Raw genomic sequence first — 21128 nt, 5'->3', positions numbered from 1 at the left:
AATAAATTATATAAACTATACACACTATAGTTTATATAATTTATTAGTAACATACATGTGATACATACAGACTTAGGTAATTTTTTTAATATATTAAAAGATGCAGTTTGTTTCTTTAAAAAAACTTATAGCACATGTAGTTTGTAGTAATGTCTAAGTTTTACTGCATACATGTAACATGTTTAGCTATTTCTCTTTTGAATTCTTTGTTACATCACCTCCTCAATTACCACAGTACTTTCTGGGGAGGAACAATGTAAATTAGGAAAACAAGTTTTAGAGCACTAATAGTCCCTAATGTGGTTGGTAAGTGCACAGTCAGCTCTGGTACTCAGATAGTCATGACACCAGATCTAGCTTTTGAATTTCTAAATGATGCTTTCAGACTCTTGTTCCCCTCATGGAATGACACCATCATTTTCTTATCAGGGATAGCACCTGCAAAAATTCAATTTCAATCTGTTGATGATTCTGTGAATGACTTTGTTTAGTTTACCCTTTCTATTCCACAAATATCTTGTTACTTCAAAATTATGCAATCTACAGAGCTGAAAATCAGTTGGTTAACAAAAATCAGAGATACTCATATTTAGATAATACAGATTTTAGAAGAATAAAACACATTTTTTTTAATGCCAGCAGTTTTTATGGATGAGCTGTACAAAATGCAATCAATGTTTGTTATATCTCTTTCCGCCTGGAGTATTCACCTTTCCACTGTGTTTGTGCAATAACAAGATATAGGATATTTCTTCCAGCCTGGTTGAAGAATGTGTTGCTTTGAAAAGGCAGGATTGTAAATTTTTTTAAAAAAATTCTCTCCTTGAAACTTTATGTAGTCCTTGGGAGATACCCAGATGTAACTCTGAAAAGCCTAATATAAATTCACTTGTTGAGAACAAAAATGTTTTAAAATACTATTTATGGGACATTTCTAGTGAATTATTGTATGAAGAAATGATTATTCAATCAATTTTATTTTAGAAAAATCTTGATTTTTTCCCCACATATACAATATGATCTCCTTTTATCTGCAAAATTGTACTGAGCTTGTACTAAGTCACCTTCACAACACTATTGTCATATATTGGCAACCATGAATTTAAAAGAAACCAGTGAACACTGAGTCTTTAAGGCAAGTTTCTGAATCCTCTGCATCTCTGTTAATTAACCTTTGTCTTTCACTTGAAAAAATAATAGAGATGGATTATTTGAGCCCCTACTATCATAGGGCACTGTGGATGAACTTCCCATTCAACATTAAATCAACAGGCATAGGCAGGATAACAAAAACCACTGGATTGGCAGTTTCAACCATCAGACTGGAGGCCTGCCTTTTTTTTTTTTCTCCAAAGAATTTATTTTGTTAAAATTCCTTGCTTCCTTGGGCCTTAGTATTCTCATTGGGAAAATGGTACAAAATGCCTATGCTTCAGAGTTCACAGACTTCATCAGGATCAAATGAGCAATGACATGCAAAGGCATTTTATAAAGCAAAAGTTCTTTGCAAATGTAGGTTTTCATCGTAATTCCAATTAAATGTGTGGTGCCTTCTAAATATCTTCCAGGCAAGGATTCAGGATGAATCTTAACTCTTTGAAGGTTGTCATCTCTTGGAAACATCCATAACAGAGTTGAGTCATAGAGAGAACTTCTGTTAGTATTATAATATTCATAACAGATATGATAGCATTTGCAGTATGCATAATAAGCATTCTTATTTTGGGGGACTTAGAACAAATCAGAATATGGATCCCCATGGGCGCTGTTTCTGGGCTGGGTATGCCGTCTGTGTGCCCCTCTTCTCTTATCCCTTTCTTTCCCTCCACATATTTCTAGGTGTTCCTGTTCCTAACCATCTTGGCTGGCATTCCACCCAAGGATATGGGCATGGGCATTGTTGTCCTGCTTTATGATTTTTATTAAGCTGCCTATCCTTCAAAATAGCCTATGCCACATTCTCAAAAGAGAACAAGTAATGAATTCCATAACCTGACAAATTTCTATTATTAAGGTGAATTGAATAAGATGTTAATGGGAGACCTTGACTTTCATGTCATCATATCTTAATGACATTTATATGATTAGAACCTTCAGAACTTTGCCCCAGAAGTGAAAAATGGAAAGATCACAATTTTGGCTAGTAGACTTTTTTTTTTTTTTTTGAATGACTTAAAAATCTAGGTTAAAAATTGATTAGTTGTCAACATTTAAAAATATGAAGATATAAAGTTACAGCTTTCTGACTTCTTTTCAAATGCCAGGTCTTGTAGCAACACGGATTGCTCCATGGCAACATTAACAGTGGCTGAGGAGCATATGGCTCCTCCAGAAAAGCAATTGTGTTCATGTATCAAGGTCCTCACCTGTTCCACCTCGTTTATGTATGTCATCAGTCTGGCCCCTCTAGGACCTGAGTTTGTGGTCCTTGCTGACCCCACAGAACTAACCTCATTAAATCCCAACTCATACCCAGTGATGGGAAAAATCGTGGACAGATGGTTTAAGGAGAACATATGTTGTTGATCTGTTTTTCTCATTTCATTAACCCTTTTGCCAGCATTTTAAGCAGTCTAATCACATGTCACAAACCATAACTGGAGCATCAGTTTATAAGAGGATAAACTAGAGTTTCGTTGAACTGTTTATTTTTAAATGTCAAGTGAAATCTGCTTTAAGATTTAATCTGCAGTTCAAGGCAAATTTTACCAGCTCGATCCATGTGAACTCTACACACATTCCAAATTCCATGCCAGACACAGACCTGTGATGTCCAAGCCGTCGGAAGGGGACCTCTGGTGTGGATTTTTCCATAATGTAAGTAGATAGAGAGTGAAAGGTTTCCCCATGAAATGTTACATGTCACATGTTAGGGTGACATGTTAGAGGCAAGGGGAAAAACACCTGGAGACACAGTGATGGTATCATGCTGTAGCATCTAGAATTTCCTGAAGACTTCACAACCCCGCTCTCATTCTCTCTACCTAAGGGGAAGAAAGTCTATGTGAATGATCTCACAATGAAGAAAAGTGAAGATGTGTTAACGGGAGGCAGCAATCAGGAACACGTTGTTGGAAAACAACCCTTCTCTCTCTCTTTTTTTTTTCTTTTCAGTTTCCAGAGTTTCCTTTTACTTAAATAAAAAAGTTAACATCTAGAGGCCTGAGATGAAAGTGTAGGTCTTTAGAACAGGTCCAAGGCTCCAGTCTAGTATTCTTCAGTGAAGGATGCCCATCAGAAGCACAAAAGGAGCCTCTGTGATCCCAGGGATCTGGAACAGGTCACTAAGCTAGAAGCTCCTCATAGAGCGGTTTGAGGTTAAGCATTTCTATGTCTGGGTAAACGAGGGGAACTTTCAAGTTTGACCAGGGCCATAGTGGGTGACTGGTCAAATATTTGGATTGAAAGGCAGGTAATACCTTGGCATTATTCACAGAAGTCCTTCCTGTGTGTCTGGCTTCGAGCAAGGGCAGGTTAGCTCATTCATCACCAACCAACCTGATCATCTCTGACCAACTGGTCAATTACCCACAGTGGATAGAGCTCTAAGGGGAGGTGTCAGAGCAAATTCCAAGTGAACACTTCATGTGGGCATAGACAAACACCTTCTGCTCAACGAGGACCCATGTCATCTGGTGAGCTCTTGTGTCAAGGATCTATTGCACACAAACATGTTAAGTATGTCACAGAAGAGAATAGTGATGGAAATCCCAAGCCTCAGTTGTTCAGCCCAATTTCCTATTGGTTTTGAGTCAGAGTGAATTTAGTGTAATTAGGAAGACAAGAATGGATAAAACCAACTGCAGTGGTAAATGCAGGGAAATTTCAATTGTGTAGGACGAGGGAAATTACTTTTTCTTCTTGACAAACTCACAGACAAAGTACATGGTGAGATGACACTCCGTATCATTCCATCTGCCTGAACTCAGCATTTCCACACAGTCCTCATGACCATAGGGGTCGCTGGGCTCCCCCTCCTTCCAGTTGCTATAGTTCTGCAGTGGGGTGTTGTCCGTGAACACATACTGCCCCTCCCTCTCAAGGTCATTCACCCCAATGAACACCCGGAAGAAGCCACTCTTGGCAACATAGTCAGCAATAAGGGTGTTGATGGCTTCATCCTTGGGCATGGCTAGCATGCCTCCCCGGATCCTGCAGTGGGTGAGGGATTCCCTGTAGTTCTTCTCCTCCTGCACGATGTAGTAGAATTTCTCTTCAGTTTCCCTAATTCCTGCAATGACTATGCAGAGAGGAGAAAGAGAGTATCATTATGCATCTCCAAAAGACAAGGGGCAAGTTTGACTAAAATACAGACAGATGTAATTCATTTGTTTAGCATTCAAGAATTATTCTGCAAGGTCCTGTCATGAGAGCATCACTGGTTTTTCTCTAATCATTAAGTGGAGAATGAATGTCTATCATTTGTCCTTCCTTACCTGCCTCCTCAACTTCTCATAGAGCTGTCCAGCAGGGAGTTCTGTTGACAAGGATTTGCTATGGGAACTGCCACCCAGATCATTCCATACTATTTTCCCAGCCCCACTTATGTTTTAGCCATATGTAGCCTGTGATCATGTCCACCCCTGTCTTCTACTTCCATGACTGGAAAGTCTTACTGCTTTTCTACCTGACAAACTCCTATTCATCACTTAGATCTCAAGGGACATGATTTCTTCCATAAGCGGTCTTTCTGATGCCCCTGCACAGACACAGGATTCTAGTGTTCTTCCCTGTGTTCCATTGCTCTCCCAGTTTACAGGTCTTTACAGGTCTCAGCACATTCTGCTCTAATTGTTTGCCCAAGTGTTACTTCTACTCCACTGTAAATGTCTTGAGGAGAAGGCCCATGTCTTTGATGCTCTTCAACCTCATTGCATTGACCCTTCCAGGGAATGATAAATGCTTAATGACTGGATAGAGGAATAATACAGAACATTGTCAACTTTGGGCAAAGTTCTGAGACTGTGAACTTGTACACTGGGATTGTCCATGTTATCCAGGTATAAGAGGGAGACCAAGTTACTGACTGAATTTTGCAATAGAATGAGGGACTCAGAATCATCTTTAGCTCATATAATGGAATGCATACTTTGGGCTTCAGGGGTATCTACATATACGTTTGGTGTCCATAACTTTAATTTATAAAGACTATATGACCACTAAAATCTTAGAAACTATTGTTCTGTGTTGTACCTTTGAGGTCTGGTTTATCCATGACAGTCTAAGTCATATTAGATACAGAATCTTCAGAAGGGTTACAACTAGAGCTATAATTAAGGTGATTATTTAATATCAAGTATTCTCTATGCCTCTTGTATTACCAGGTAACTATGAACACAAGATGGCAGTTGTGTGCTTCCTATAATATATAACATATGTATGTGAATTACAATAAATAAGAGTACAAAAAAAATGAAATCAGTTATAATAGTAACTACTATAGTTCCTTCAATAACACTTTCTCTGAAGAGCATGTATGAGTACTTTCTACTTTAAGGACCTTACTGCTAACTGTTATGGGGAAGTAGACAAAGGATAACAAAAATGACCAATATGGGAAGTTACAAAACTTAGAGAAACATATGACTTGTACTGAATTTTACTGTGGGGTAAAAGGACTCAGGATAACCTGTATTCAAATCCTGTTTATTAGTTTGTCTGTGGGCAAGATACTTTCTCTGAGCTTTACTTTAATCATGGTACCTGTCATAACAATCATAAACATTCCATGAAATAATGCTAGCACTCACACATTATCTCAACTACTTAAGGAAATGGGTCTTGTTCTTCTCATCTCTTTTCCTGAGATTCTTGCTGTCCCTTTTTTATCCCCAAGGCACAGGTCACCAAGCTCTACTCTATTCTTTTCTCCATTGCCCTCTTAGGAAAGTACCTTTTTTTTTAATTTTTTTTTAATTTTTAACCAAGAGGCAATATACACATGCATGAATCTATGTCCTAGAATCTCAGTGGATATTTAGCATTTCAGTAGGCCTGTAGACTGGTGACACTATCCCAGTAAGTCTTTGTCCAACCTAAGGTATTTTTTTGCTGGGAAATGTGTTGAAAGAGACGAAATCCATAGAGATATAGTCCAAAGCAAAAGAGAACTTGCTCACCATTCTTGACGAACTTCATAGATGTCTTAAGCCGGGCAACACTAATATCAAGTTGTCCAACGACTTTCCGGTATCTTCCACAATCACAGACAGTACCTTAAATGACAAAAACTTTGCATTCATGCGGAAGTAAATTCAAACCAATTAGAAAGGACATTTGTTCCTTTCCTAATATTTACTCTCTTTTTCTAGTCTGATAATAGCTCTCTGTGAAGGCTATACATTTAACTTCTTTTTTAAAACAAGGTTTCCAATTTATATCATTTTTAGGAATCCAGATAACATCGTTTAAAGTGTTTGAAATGATTTAAAAATTCTAAACTAAATTTTTGAAAAGAAGAATAAATCTGACACACCACCAAACAAGCGTGGTGAACCATTTGGCATTTTTGTTGAACACAGAACTTCTCTGTTCAATCTCAGAATACAGTTTTTATAGCTTCCTTAAAACATATTTGCAGCCAGGATCTCTTGTTACTGCATTATTCACTCACACAGCTCTCCAAAGAGAGGAGACATTTTTCATGATTTGATCAAATGTTAATTCTGATTATTCATTTAAAGTATAGCTTGCATGTTTCAATGTCTATGTTTAACTCCTACAAGTAGGTCTAATTTATAATTTTGAAAACCAGCTGTCCAGTTTGTTGGTTAACTATGATTTTAGTTTGCCATTCTCCTTTCCTCACCTACCTTTTCACTTTTCAGTCACCTAAAGAAGCAATTATATGGAAAATAAGATAAAACTCAAATTGAGTCCCTTTTTCTGTTTAATAATGTCTGTTTCATGTAAACATTATTTTTCTTTTTTCCTTGGTTATGTAAAAAGTAAAAACAATTTTATTAACCAAAAGAACAACAACAACAACAAAATTTGTGGCTTAATTATTCCATATTCTCTGTTAAATATAAGGTATGAAAACAGTTCTTTGAATTAGTTAGTCTTCACCATACCCCTGTGAATAAAAGCCACTGAAATTCCCCAGAACAATTTACCTTGTTGAATCTAATTCAACAAATATTTATTTTTTCTTTCTCTGGAAGTGAAACTGAATACTAGGGGAACTCCCTGGACAGGGAGGACATTCTGGAACCACGGGCCCTTTCTGGATCAGGCCAGCATTTGGTTGAGATGCTAGTGGAATGTAAGGTATGATATGTTGATGCAGGTTCTGCTGATTCTCCCCTGGGTCCCAGAGATTGAGGGCTGCTTCCTGACTTGCTGGGTTTGCTTTTCACAATAAGCATGACAGGCATGGAATGTGCCCTCATCTCCTTCCCTAGGGCTTGGAAAGTCACTGGTGAATAGAGAGGAAAGTTCCCTTCTTCCCTTTCCTCTAGCCTGAGAAAAGTCAGCTGAAAGCAAGTTGAAAGTAATTTTGTTTTTCTTTAAAAACATATGCATTTTTGAGATGAACATATAAGGGATGATGCTATAAATCACGGAGAAAAATGAGTATATCATACCTGCCTTGCCTTTCTCTCCAGGTATCCCAAGCAAACCCTTTTCTCCTTTGTCACCTGTATAAGACAGCAGCGGAGACACAAAAGCACAATGAAATAAAAAGGTAAATTATGTATTTAGTTTGGACTGTGGATTGAACTAAGGGATGCTTAACTACTGAACTATATCCCTAGCCCTTTTTATTTTTTTAGTTTGAGACAGGGCCTCTTTAAGTTGCTGAGGGCCTTGCTAAGTTGCTGAGGCTGGCTTTGAACCTATGATCTTCCTGCCTGCCTCAGCCTCCCTAGTCCTTGGGCTTATAGACACGTATCATGGCATCTGGCAAAAGGTAAATTATTTCAAGCAGAAAAAATCCTACACATTTAAAATCAGAAGAAATAGTTTTTCAAATTGCATGGTCAATATCACCAACTAATAACCCTTGGTTTTAGATAGTTTCCTCTGCATTGGTTGTACAGGCACAGATAATCAAACAAGTCATAATTTCTTTAGATGGAATGTGGTATCCCAGCAGGATGTGTAAGAAACATTTGAATCTGTGGTATCTGTCCTACTAGCATTTTTTTTTTTTTAAATAATGTGGCCTTCTGAACAAGGCTAATAGAATTCTCAGTGTGTTTTTAATTTTAGAAATACAATTGCTTTGCAAATCTGGATCAGTTGGTTACCACATTGCAGTGTTAGTGTATTTATTAAGCCCCAAGTCATTCTGTGGCTTTGCTCTTGGATTTTGAAAAACATGTGTTGTGCTTTTTCAATTTAATTCAACAAATATTTATTATTTACTCTCTGCAAGACAAAGACCGGGTGAGGATATACAGGGAGGCAAGATTAAACCTCTGACTTGAAGGTTTTACAATTTTCAGGAGAGATGTGATAGATGTAAATATCTATACCATAAAGTTATGTCAAATATATTTTACTGATAATCCTCTGTATTCTCCTTTGTATGTGACCATATTCCTATTTAATCAGACATCCAAAGAATGATTCTTAAAGAATTAGGAATTTTAAGACAAAGAGAAAAAAATGTTGATTTTTTTTAAACTTTAAAATTAGCTCTTGAAACCCACATCAGACACAATAGTTGAAAGGAAAAGCTTTTCATTTACAAGAGATAAATGTTTGGGGGATGTTCTTGAGGATCAAAAGAGAAGATCCTGAGAGAAATAAAACAGATTTTAATGTTTCAATGGTTATCTGGGATAAGAATAGGAAACAACATATGAGGGATAAATACAGGCTGAAGGTCACCCAGGCTAGGAGGAATATGGGGCTTAACCCCATTGGAGTTTGGTGCAGCCAGGAATTGGGTATATGACCCAACAGAACAAATCAAAGGAGGGAAGAGTCAGCAAGGATGTTCTAAGTTCATCCTTCACCAGCTACAGGGAAAAAACAAAGCCACTCTAAACCTTGTAGGGTGCCCTTTATGGCGGGCCCCCGTTAGCTCTTCTCCATGTCACTGTCTGATGAATGCTTTTCCAGAATTCAGTTTAAGGTGGAAGAGAAAGTCTCAGAACCTGAAATTTAGACAGTGGTAAAGTCAATGACACTCGAGGGTGAAAATGCTGTGAGAGAGATATCACTGGACAAAGACAACACCCTGAGAGGGAGCCAGAGGAGAGAGTGTTTCATCTGGAAGCATGAAGGAGTGTTTAGCCTTTGAACTTGGTTTTGAAAAGTTTCAGCATCAGAAGATAGAAGTGAGGGCTTGGACAGCATATAGCAGGGGGTACAGCTGGGGAATGAGAATGGAAATATGTTGAGTACCTTACCGAGAAAGATTGGTCTGCTTACAGTTTGTCTGTTTCCCGTGAATTCCTTATTTCCTTATGTGCAAATTGGAAAAGAACAGATTTTCCAGAATATATTAAAGGAGGCAAGGGAACATGTATTTACTAAAGGTCAGTCAGTTGCCAAGTACTGTTCTGCATTCTTTACAAATGTTATCATATTAAATCCTGTGAAGGAGATACTATGATTATATGTATTCTACAGCTGAAGCAACTGAGGGTAAGAAAGCAAATAATTTGCTCAAGAACATCCAGCAATTAAGTAGAAGTGCTGGTACTCAAACCCAACCATTTCTGACTCTGCAATTCATGGTGTTTCCCAAATGGTTTGACCAATGACTTAATAAAAGTAGAGTATTTGAAAAATGTTCTCAAAGTGAAATAAACCAGATATAGAAAGACAAATACTACATGATTTCACTCATGTGTGGAATTCAAAAAACGTAGCCTCGTAGAAGTAGGAAAAAGAGTAATTGTTATGTCAGTGTAGTGGGGAGAAGTTGAGAGAGGTTGGTCAATGGATACAAAGATACAGCTAGAGAGGAGAAATAAATTTGGGGGTTCTATTGCACAGTAGGGTAACTATAGTCAATAATGATGTATTGTCTACTTCAAAATATCTAAAAGACAAGATTTTGAAATGTTTTATCACATAGAAACAATAAATGTTTAAGATAATTGATATGCTAATTAATGTCATTTTATCATTACAAAACATATATATGTATCCAAATATTATATTTTATCCCATAAGTTTGTACAAGCATTATATAGCAATTAAAAATAAAATAAAACAAGGGGCTGGGATTGTGGCTTAGCGGTAGAGTGCTCACCTAGCATGCACGGGGCCCTGGGTTTGATCCTCAGCATGACATAAATATAAATGGATGGAATAAAGGTATAAAAAAATTTAAAAAATAAATAAAATAAAACAAGAAAAAATGGAAAGTAGTAGCAGTCCTTATCATCACCAATAATTATATGAACTTAAAACATCGTGAATGTAAGTTTAATATTTTCATTTTTAAAAAATTTGTATTTTATTTGCATGTAAATTCCTTATAATTCAACATATATTAAAGATTGTTTTCAGTTATGTTATGATTCTAGTTCTGGGTAAGTCCCACAATAGGCATACAAGAAATATAAATACAGAGCAGTAGTTCCCCCCTCTTTTTACTTTCTTTCTTTTTTTTTTTTTTGCAGTTTTGCTTTACATGGTTTCAGTTATCTGTGGTCAGCTGCAGTCCAAAATATTAAGTGGAAATTTTCAGAAATAAACAATTTTTAACTTTCAAATTGCATGCCATTCTGATGAAATCTCAAATCATCCTGCTCCATCCTCCCTGGAATGTGAATCATTGCTTTGTCCATAGTATCCACATTATATGCTACCTACCCATTATCCACTTAGTAGCCATCTCCGTTTTCAGATGAACTGTCATGATAGTGTAGTGTTAGTTTTCAAGTAATACTTACGTAGTAGCCTAATGCTATCTCACAATGCCAATGTCTTTCACATCACTTCATCTCATTATATAGGCATCATATCATCTCACATCACTGGGAGAAGGGTGAATACTACACAAGATATTTTGAGAGAGTAAAGGGGGCAAAAAAAAGACCACATTTGCATAACCCTTGCAGTATATTGGTATTTTAAGTTATTGTGGTTAATCACTTAGTTTGCCTAATTTATAAATTAAACTTCATGATAGGTATGTATTTATAAGAGAAAACCATATTATATACAGGGTTTGGTACTATTTGCAGTTTCAGGCTTCCACTGGAGGAATTGGAACATTTTCTCTAGGAAAGAGAGGAATACTGTATTTGCTTTGGAAAAATGATGAGATTAAAAAGATGAAACATATGTAAAAGATAAAGGAGAAAAGATGGATGATATCATGTATGAACAGTGAAATAAATGAAAATCCTGGTAAAATCTCAACAGGAGAGCAAAAGATGCCTGCCTGGGGTTCATGGTAGAGAAAGCTAGATTGAAGCCGTCACCTTCAGCTGAATCTTAAAAATGCAGGAAGCAACTTCTTAAATTGGCATGTGGCTTTTCTTCTGAGAAGATGTCAACACTCTAACTGCTTTCTAGTATTGTGATATTAATTCCTTTCTTCCCATAACAAATGGGAACACCATAGTAGTATGGTGAAGTGAGACCATTGAGACCATAGAAACCCCACAATTCAGGGTTTAAATCCTGGCTCTGCTTTCTAATAGCTAAATGTGGGCAGGTTATTTAATTTCTTTCTTTTTTAAAGATTGAAATGAAAGTATCTAAAATGATAAGATCATCAGGAGAATAAATTAGGTAATGCTATCTCCTAACGGGATGAACATTGATCTGACTCACAGAGGATGCTAAACTGATGTTAGCTTCTGCCCTGTACCTGAGCTATGGTAGAGGAATACAGGACATGATCTTAGCTGGTGCACAGAGCATCTGGGATGAGTGCATCTATTTCTCCAAAATTCATTACAGTTTAAGGTCATCCACAAAACTTGTTTTGACCCATGAGTGAGAACATGTCTGTAATACTGTCTTAAGTTTGAAGACTTAGAGGTCACATTCAGACAAACAAAAAACCATAATGCTTTCAGTGTCAAAGGATTATTGACCTCAAGTAAAAACATTTATTTTGCTATGAGATTGAATTTACCTATACTAAATCATTCTTATTTGTTATTTCTAAAATGAAATATTGACATCCAGAAAGCCACCTTACCCATGCAAGTGACAACATTAAGGTCAGTCTAAAAAGTTAAGATTAATCCAAGTCAATGAAAAACTTAGAAGGGCCATCATCAAAATGAGGGTGATAAATATCAAAGCAGAGATTAAACATGAAATTAATCCAGGTGGCCCAGAACACCGCATCTCTATTTCTTTTGAAAATTCGAGGACATGCTCATAAATTTTGATGACATATCTTTGGAGGAGAAGGAAATCTTAGTGGCCAATAGTGGAAATGGATGCTAAGGGAAAAGTAGAATTTATAGGAATAAGGAGTAGGATAGAAAGCCGCATTGTGGGATATAAAGTGCTCTATTGTTCTTTTTAAAAATTCTTATAGTAACAAACAATTTGTAAACTTTCTGCTATATAACAGGTTTTAGGATAAAAGTAGGGTTCCCTAAGTAGAGCTTATATTTATTTAGGCAAACGGACCCAGTGAATCTGTCATTCATTTATCCCCAGAGCATCAGGGGGAAACACAGGAGTTAATAGCCATGGCATTGAGGACAGTGACAGAGGTATGCATAGTGCTTCATACCTGAGCCTCTAAGGAGAAGCAGGCCTGTGGGAGATAGGTGTAGTTACCCCTATCATTTCCAGACTCTTAATAACTCAACAATTCTGGGAGTTCATCCACAATGAGATTCCCCAATCACAAAGGGTGGAGACTCTTTGCCTTTTCTTGTCTCTGTTGCCTACCACTTTCCCCAAGTCTCTTGGTCTTGTTCTAGGAGATGATTGAAACTTGGACAAGATCTTTAATTAGCTCTGCTTGTTAGAGACTTCATAAACCTGACACATCTACATCCATATGATCTGTGTACCAGCCAAGAACATGTCCTGTATTCCTCTACCAGAAACACTTTATCCACTGATTCCCTTCTGCTCCAGACCATGGCTCCTAAAGTCCTATTCATTTTGATAGCCATCTCAAGCCTCCAAATATGTGTGTGATTTATTTTATTTTTTTGACCTAGCTAATCACAATTAGTAGAAAGAGCAACCTAATGCAGGCCCATCTCTCCTGGTCTAGAGAAGAAGCCTGAAAAATTTCTTTCACCTTTACAACTTATTATTGACATATTAAAAGTAAGAATATTGTACAAATTGAAAATATCCCCTTGCAAAGTCTTTTTCATTGATACCGAAACTTTGGATTTGGACAAACTTTCCACAGACTTTCTCTGGCCCTGTATTTTTCAAACATTATTTATTTTCCACAAATTACACATTTCTTGTGCCAGATTCTCCAAGACATATTGAGATAATGATCTGACATATTGCCCAGTGCTTTGTAACATGATTTTGGATAGACCTGCACAATAAGTGGTAGTACTATATTTGGAGGCTATTCCTACATTGGACTTGCTAGCAATAACTTTATTGTACATCAAAATAACTTCAGACTATGTAAATGTACCTTATTAAGTTCAAACTTAATGTTTTACCCTCTCTAGCTCCTCTTAGCTAATGCCTCAAATACTTGTATCCACTCCTGGACACCTGATACTAGATGACGGAGGGAAATTGGAGCAGGGGAGAACAGTGTTAAGTCATGCTTTCTTGATGGGTAACATCACCTCCAAATATCAGTTCTTGGAGGTGAAAAATTCTAGTTGTTAAAATATATAAAACATAAACATATACAATAAGAATAAATGAATATATAGTCCATGAATAATATTAAAATTTCACCAGAAGAGGAAATTAGGAAAAATACATTATAAAAGGCTTGTTGGAGGAGCAATTATTTAAGAAATGTGGAGAAGCACTGTTTTAACCAGTTGAGGCTAAATGTCTCACTAAGACATAGGGTTATGTGAACCATGCATATGAGGGGCTTGCTAAGGAGTCTTGGAAACCATGCAAATGAGGGACTCTAAAGCCAAAGTTTCACTAGCCACAAACAGTCTGTAGCAGGACCTGTGAGCCCTGAGGAGGGTGTGTAGCTCTTCTCCAACTACAAGGATTTCAATCAGAGGTGAATGTGCAGTACAAATCCCTGGATCAAAAAATTACCATAACAGTTTCTTTTCAGAACACTGCTCTGCATCCCTGCCTTCAAATGTGACCTAAGGAAATTCCTCAAGGGAGTTAGTTAAAAAAGAGTGGAGAGAGAAGAACTCCTGAGTGAGTTACAGAATGGAAGAGAGGGGCCACAGCCTCAGCAGGGACTCCCAACTATTACCCTATCTACAGGAAGACATGCAGGCCACAGAATGGCACTTGTTAAATTATGCAGAGGCTCAAGCACTTGTGAAAAGACAGAGGGTACATCAAGGTGGCAGAAACAGTAATACCCCAAGCCACTGAGCTTCCCTAATCTATGACGTTGTACAAGTTTTCTTGCATCTTTCTTAAGTGTCATCTCCCCCATTCCCTCAAGACCTAGATCACCTTTTCCTCTTAACAATCTTGCCTTACTCTCCCATATGGCCCCTGTAGTAATCATGCATTCAGTTATGATTTTTGTTGATAAATTTCTATCGTTTTGAATAGTCTCTGAGTCATTTTCTATACAATTTTGACTTTCCTTTAGCTTTGTATCCACAAACCAAGTGTAAGTTTGAATTATTGAATATCAGAAGCAATTAGAACCTGTTACTATTGTGGGGCTTGGGCGAAGAGGATAGGGAAGAATTGCTTAGAGAATAAAGAGGAGACTATCTCTGTTTTCTAATACTGAGATAGTGACTATGTTAAATATCAAAATATGTCTGAAATCAAATGGGGATACACACATATACCTCAAGTTTCTATCCTGGTAATAGATCACAGGTATAGAATCATTAGTTTACTTCATTCAAATTATGAAAAAAAGTTATTTTCTTCTCTACAGATTTATGTTTTATGAATAATCATGATGTCATTTTAATTGTACCAAGAATTAGTAGCCAATGAGTGGATCTAGTAGAACTTTAGGCTTGACTCTGTCCCTGAAATCTTGTTAAATTTTGCTCAAGGACTTTCTTTCTTTGAGCTGCGAGATATATTGCTTGTGTAAGAACCAAGATAGGAAGACAAAATTTATCTTTTAAAAGAGAGAAAAGGGATCATTTTCATCATACAAAATCTTAAAAATATATTAAGGATATGTTCAATTTACTTTAAGTTGCTACTACAGAAAATAAAATGCAACTTACCCTTCTTGCCAATAGGCCCAGACTTGCCAATATTGCCCTGGGCTCCTATATCACCCAGTTCCCCTTTAATTCCTGAAAAACAAAGAATGCCATTTTTAATACCACAAAGTTATTTTCTTCCCTTTAAGAATGTGCCTAACATGATATTTGCCAATATAATATTTGCCAAGAAATAATAAAAAGTATATTCTTCTTCCTGTGATATCTGATTTGTATCTTGTGCTATATTATCTATTTCAACAATTATACATTATGTATAGGTTATTATGAAAATGAAATATAGGTTACTATGACAATCCTGAACATGATGATATTAAAATACCTGCTGGTACAGTATTTCTAATGAACAAAGCATAAGATGTTTAATTTTAATGTTAGATAAGGGTTCAGTAGAAGGATTCTTGTCCTCCTTTTTGAATCTGTTCCTCTACATCCACTTCGGCTTTACTTTGGGACTCTATTTTCTTTCTCTTTTTAGGCAAGGTTTGCCCATCTTAGCAACTTTAAAACAGAGGAGGAAGGTGCAATCCTAAAATCTGGTGATCAAAGCAACATCAGAGATGGTCTTGCTGAGTTTTTATTTCAAATGTATGATCAGGGATCACAGCACTCTTCTAAAGCAGGATTGTTTTTTTTTTTTTTAAATACGACAATGTAAAAATATTTACAAGTAATAAAACTTTATTTTGTAAGATTTTTTTAATTGACATACATATTTCTAGAAGAAGATGGCCGTTTCTCAAAATAAGGCCTCAAGGACTTATGTATCCTTTCTTGCCTTTCAGTTGCTCAAAATTTTCAAATAAGGGCAACTATCTTGTAGCAGTTGGCAGGAATTAATTCAAAAGTTCAGATTCATCACAATCCAGAGGCTGTGTTTTAAGGAGGTTTACTCTGGACATTTTAAGGGGAAACATTCCCTTATAGTTTTGTGTTATTCTCATCTCCTTTGCTTCTGGTCAACTCATACTCCTCTCTTTGCCCATTGTGTTATTCATTTATAGAAGCAAAGAGGATTTAAAGAAATAGAGATCTTGGGGAAAGGAAGCATATCCACGGATCAGGCAGCTCTTTCTATTTCTTTGTGTGTTTCCCCTGAAGCTCTAGGTCAACTGCAGAAAGTTTCTTAGTCTCAGCTTCTGAAGAGAGATTCAGCCTTGAACACAGCTCTGTTTCTTAAACTCCTCCTTTCTTAGATATTCTTGGAGAGAGATACTCCTTTGGGGCTCCCAAAGTGTCCACTCTGGCCAACCCAAGGAACGCAGCTGCAGAAATATGTCTTCGTCTTGTTGACAGGCAGGCTCATAGGAGCCCTTGGATGGTGAGTTAATTCATGTCTGACATATATTCCATGTGTCATGGGGGCAGAGAAGATAATGAAACTGCTAAATTTCCAGGATGAAGGCCAGGGCCAGGACCAGGAGAGAGAAACATAAGCACTTTCACATTGTGGTGTCAATTTCCTATGGGTTTACCTACCTTTTGGTCCCCTGCGCCCCACTTTGCCATCCTTTCCCTCTTCTCCTGGATCTCCTTTTTCACCATCATCTCCTTTAAAAACAGAAAACTAGAGAGAGTGAAGCAGCTCAAATAGACACCAAAGTGCATTCTTCCCAGGGAGGGTGAACATGGTTAGATTCCGCCCTGCAGTATAGAGCTTGCCTTGCAGTTCAGATGTGACAACATATTGAGTCCAGGCAGGCTGGAAATCCAGGTCAAAAAAAAAGAAACTTCCAGTGCATCTTCTCTTTTATTTTTCTCTGTATCCTACTTTATGTTTAAAGAATCCCCAAATTGTAAGCATGAACCGAGAAGCTAAGAACAGGAGATGTGGAATGCGGAACAGCTTCAAAACAGTCGCATGTGAGTGGCAGCTGAGTCATAGGAGAGTATGGCTCTAGCACCCTGAACAACCCGGAAGGGCTGAGCGAGTGGTTTCATGGAAGGTACCCTGGACTATGAATTAGGAGTCCCAGATTTTAACATCATGTTCGTTATTCACTAATGTTGTGGTAATTCACTGCGGCCACCAAGAGACCTCTGATGGCCAACTCCATTCCTTGGGGCCTGAGATGAGGCAGAATGGCAGAAGTGTGTGACAGAGAAAAGCAACTGGGAACATGCACCAGGAAGCAGAAAGAAAGAGCTCTCCTCACCACCACTAAATATAAAACCCAAAAGCAATGACCTACCTCCTCCAGCCACACCCTTCCTGCTTTCAGCTCTCACCCAGTTAATCCTATGGGGAGACCAATTCACTGATTATAATCACTGATTATATCACTGATTAACTGGTAATATCTGGTTAGGTTAAGGCTCTTATAAACCTATCATTTCACCTGTAAACCTTCATGCATTGTCTCACACATGAGCTTTTTGGGGATACCACATATCTAAATCATAACATATGGATTGAGCAAATCTTTGAGAAGTCAATGATTGAGTTTACTGATTTTGGAGTAAGACTGGTCTGGACTTGAATCTCAGCTCCCCCACTTACCCTATCTGGAGGAATGTGAACACATGTTCTTCAAGTCTCACTTTCCTCTCCTGAAAACTGAATTAATAATGCCTATTATAGTGGGCTCTTAAGAAATTCAAGTCAAATAAAATACATAGAAGACCTGAGACACAATCAGTGCTTATGCAATGATGGCCTTTGCCATTCCTTCTTTTGTTGCTGAAGTTTCTCCTTCCTTGGGGTGGGCATAGTATCTGCCTTTTCTGCTTCACCCAGTTTTAAGATCAACAAGGCAAGCACAATATTGTTGCTTTCAAAATAAAGAGCAACAAACATTGTGCTAATACCAGATACCTACATTATCACCGCAGTAATTTCAGGAAATGAAGGCCTCTGTCCATCACCAGAAGAAAGATGGAAAAACATAAAGTTCTAATGGTATTAATGAAATTCCTGGAATTGGGAGGAGAGTTGGAATGTTCATTGATTTATCCAGGTAAAAAATATATATAGAGAGAATTTCTCCATTTCTTTTTCCTGAGAGGAGAATGGGGTGGGAGGAAGAATTTTGGGCAGTAATACTGACCAAGTTATATTGTTATATTGTGTGCATGTATGAAAAAATTAAATAAAATCATGGAAAATGTATGGGTAAGCTGGATTTCTAGGTTGTGAGATTTCTGAGATCCCCAAGGGGATCTATAAATTTCTGAGGAAGGAAAAAGATGCACAGAGGATTTATGTGGTTAGACCAGAGGGATATAGTTTGGACCAGGTTGCATTTTTCTAGCTAAAGTTTACAGTAAATGTCTATCGAGCAATTTTAACATTTGCTAAGTGTTCAGCTAAGGACTGACATGGAATCATCATAGAAGATCAAAACTACTATTATTGCATTTTGTAAGTAGAAAAAAAATGAGACTCTGTGGGTCATGGTGCATGCTTATTGCCACAGAGCTAGTTAGTGGTTGAAGGAGGATCAGCACCATATACTCTTCTGCCCCTCCAGATCCCTGTCACTATGTGGTATTACTTTCAGCCTGGGCTTCTGTGACTCTTAACAGATGGTGAGTTTTAGAGATTTTGGCACTTTGTTGAATTTTTTTTTCAGGGAGAAAAGGTGATATTCAGAAAAAAAACAACAGTTTATATTATCTTTTAAACAAGAAAGATAATGGGGGTAAAATGAAAGAAAAAGCCCTAACTCACTATCTAAATGAATTAAATCACAGAAAATGTATCCTCCTGGTAGGTTAGTATAATTGAGAACTGGCTTTGCCACTCACTAGCTGAGGGAACTTGGGGAGTCCTTAGTTTTTCTGGGCCTTGTTTTACTCATTTGTACAATGAGAGAAACTTTCTCCAAAGCAGTTTTTCCTTTTCTTTTCTTTCTTTTTTTTTTTTAAGAAGTGTCAATAAGAAAGGTATTAGACTCTAGGAAGACCTCTTTGTCCCTCTGTAGAAATTTAAAGCTAAATTATTCAATTATTCCTCTAATAGCATTTGTTTAAAACGTTACCTTATACTCAATGTGTCAGTTCATCTCTGTCCATCCCTTACCTCCTTCTGTGATCATAAGTGATTTATTCTAGCACATCCAGAATTTAGCACAATGCCTGATTCTGGTTCTTAATGCCTGTAGAATTGCATGTACTTTGAGGGAACCATAAAATATTTTACAAATGTAGTAATAAAATTATTGAGTACTATGTGCCAAGAGTGTTCTTGGTTCTTGACATGTATTCCATCATTTGATTTCTGCAATCTTTGAGATGGATATTATTTTGAACTCCATTTTATAGTTGAGGAAATGGGGACAAGGGGAGGTGATGTCATTATATAGGGTCATACAGCTTAAAAACGGTAAAGTCAGGATTCATACCAGACCATTTGTCATCAAAGCCCGTTCTCTGAACAAGCTGTATGATTCGGAGGAAATTCCTATCTTACAATTTCTGGTTCTTATATTGTTCTGTACAATGGGACTAGGGGTATGTCCTGTTCACCAGAGGTTGAATTGTAAAGTCAACTGTAAAGTCAAGGATGTGAATATTAGCATTATTATCACTTCCATCCCCACTTCTCCTTCCTGTGAGTTTTCCCGTTCATTTCCAAGGAAGTGTCTAACTGGAGGCAGCTGGTGAGTGACAGTCATCTGCTGCTCCCTGGTGGCTCTGGGAGGGTGAAAATCACGCTGCTGTTTTTGTAACCTATGTGACTGTATCTAGCCTGGTGGCGAGCAGGAGGCTGGCAAAGATGAAGTAAACAACTTGTGTCCTTGCCTTCAGCTTGGGGCCCGGTTCATTTGATCTTTGGGACTTGCTTTAATGAGAACAGAAGGGAGACATAAAAGTAAGCTTTGGGAAGGACCCCCACTTGGTTCACAGTTGTCCACTTTTATCCTTCTGGCAATATTTCACTGGATTAGTGGTGCTATTTAGCCTTCATTTAAAAATAGCCACTTATGTTTGAAAATTAGATGAAAAGCTATAAACTGAAATAAATGAATTTCAGTTTTATAAAAATGATTTGTTTGGGCCCCTCTAGGCCATTAGCTTGGTATGATAATCTCTCCAGCTGAATTCCAGCAGAGTACACAGTTGACCACATTTTCTTAGGTACTCTTTTCTTTCCTTTCTCTCAAGTAATCTTTTAAAATTGAATTCTACTTTGAAATCAAATAGCTGAAGCTAGGTCGGTACCCTGTACTCAAAGGAAGTGATTATTAAAAAATTAGGGCATTCATTTTGGAAATGTTAAAGAAAAATTCAAAGGAAGCTATGCCTTTCTCATTGCCAATATCATTTTAGAGATGGACGAAGTTGTTAGCAATCTTTCTCCTGATCAGCATTAAAATCAAGTAGGATAGTTACCATGGTGTTCTTCATTAATGAGGCAAGTACTCCTGCCTAAAACGTGTGCTTTAACCCCTACATGTATCTTCGTTCCACAGGTGCCAACTGCATCCTCATGTTTGGAAATTTCAACAATCATATTGATTATTCCCCAGACCTCTCTGATATACATCAAATACACTAATAGGGTCATACAATGGATCAGTAGTTTTCCTTCTCTAATCGTTTTGCTGAAATATTTGGGCCTCCTTTAGATTTGCTATTGCTCACTTTCCCCCCATTCATCCAGTTTACCATACCCCAGGGTACCTGCACTTACCCCTGACCTGTCTTGAGTTATTTCAACCCAGTCACTTCCACACAGCTATCTCCAAGGCAAAGGGACTGTACCATTGTTAAGAGCCTGGAGCAAGTCATTTCAGTTTTCTGAGTCTCAGTTTCTTCCTCCATAAAATGGAGAAAAATCATTCCTACCTTGTAGGATTGTTATGAATTGAAGGAGATAGTGAATAAAAAGTGCTCACACAGCTCATTGGG

At 37.4% G+C, this 21128-nt stretch overlaps 1 protein-coding gene across 1 annotated transcript in view; it reads right to left on the bottom strand.

The window, feature by feature from the left end:
- Positions 1-3848: 3848 nt before the first annotated feature.
- The window catches only part of Colec10 (collectin subfamily member 10), a 34588-nt gene continuing 17308 nt past the window's right edge, over positions 3849-21128 (bottom strand). Inside the window, exons 2-6 of the mRNA XM_076836308.2 lie at positions 16755-16826; positions 15276-15347; positions 7587-7640; positions 6120-6215; positions 3849-4240 (exon numbers count right to left, since the gene is read on the bottom strand). Coding sequence (XP_076692423.1) covers positions 3849-4240; positions 6120-6215; positions 7587-7640; positions 15276-15347; positions 16755-16826 — 686 coding nt within the window. The remainder of the gene's footprint in view (positions 4241-6119; positions 6216-7586; positions 7641-15275; positions 15348-16754; positions 16827-21128) is intronic.

This window comes from Callospermophilus lateralis, chromosome 16 (assembly GCF_048772815.1).
Source record: "Callospermophilus lateralis isolate mCalLat2 chromosome 16, mCalLat2.hap1, whole genome shotgun sequence".
NCBI lineage: Eukaryota > Metazoa > Chordata > Mammalia > Rodentia > Sciuridae > Callospermophilus > Callospermophilus lateralis.
This window is presented reverse-complemented; position numbering and strand designations above follow the sequence as displayed.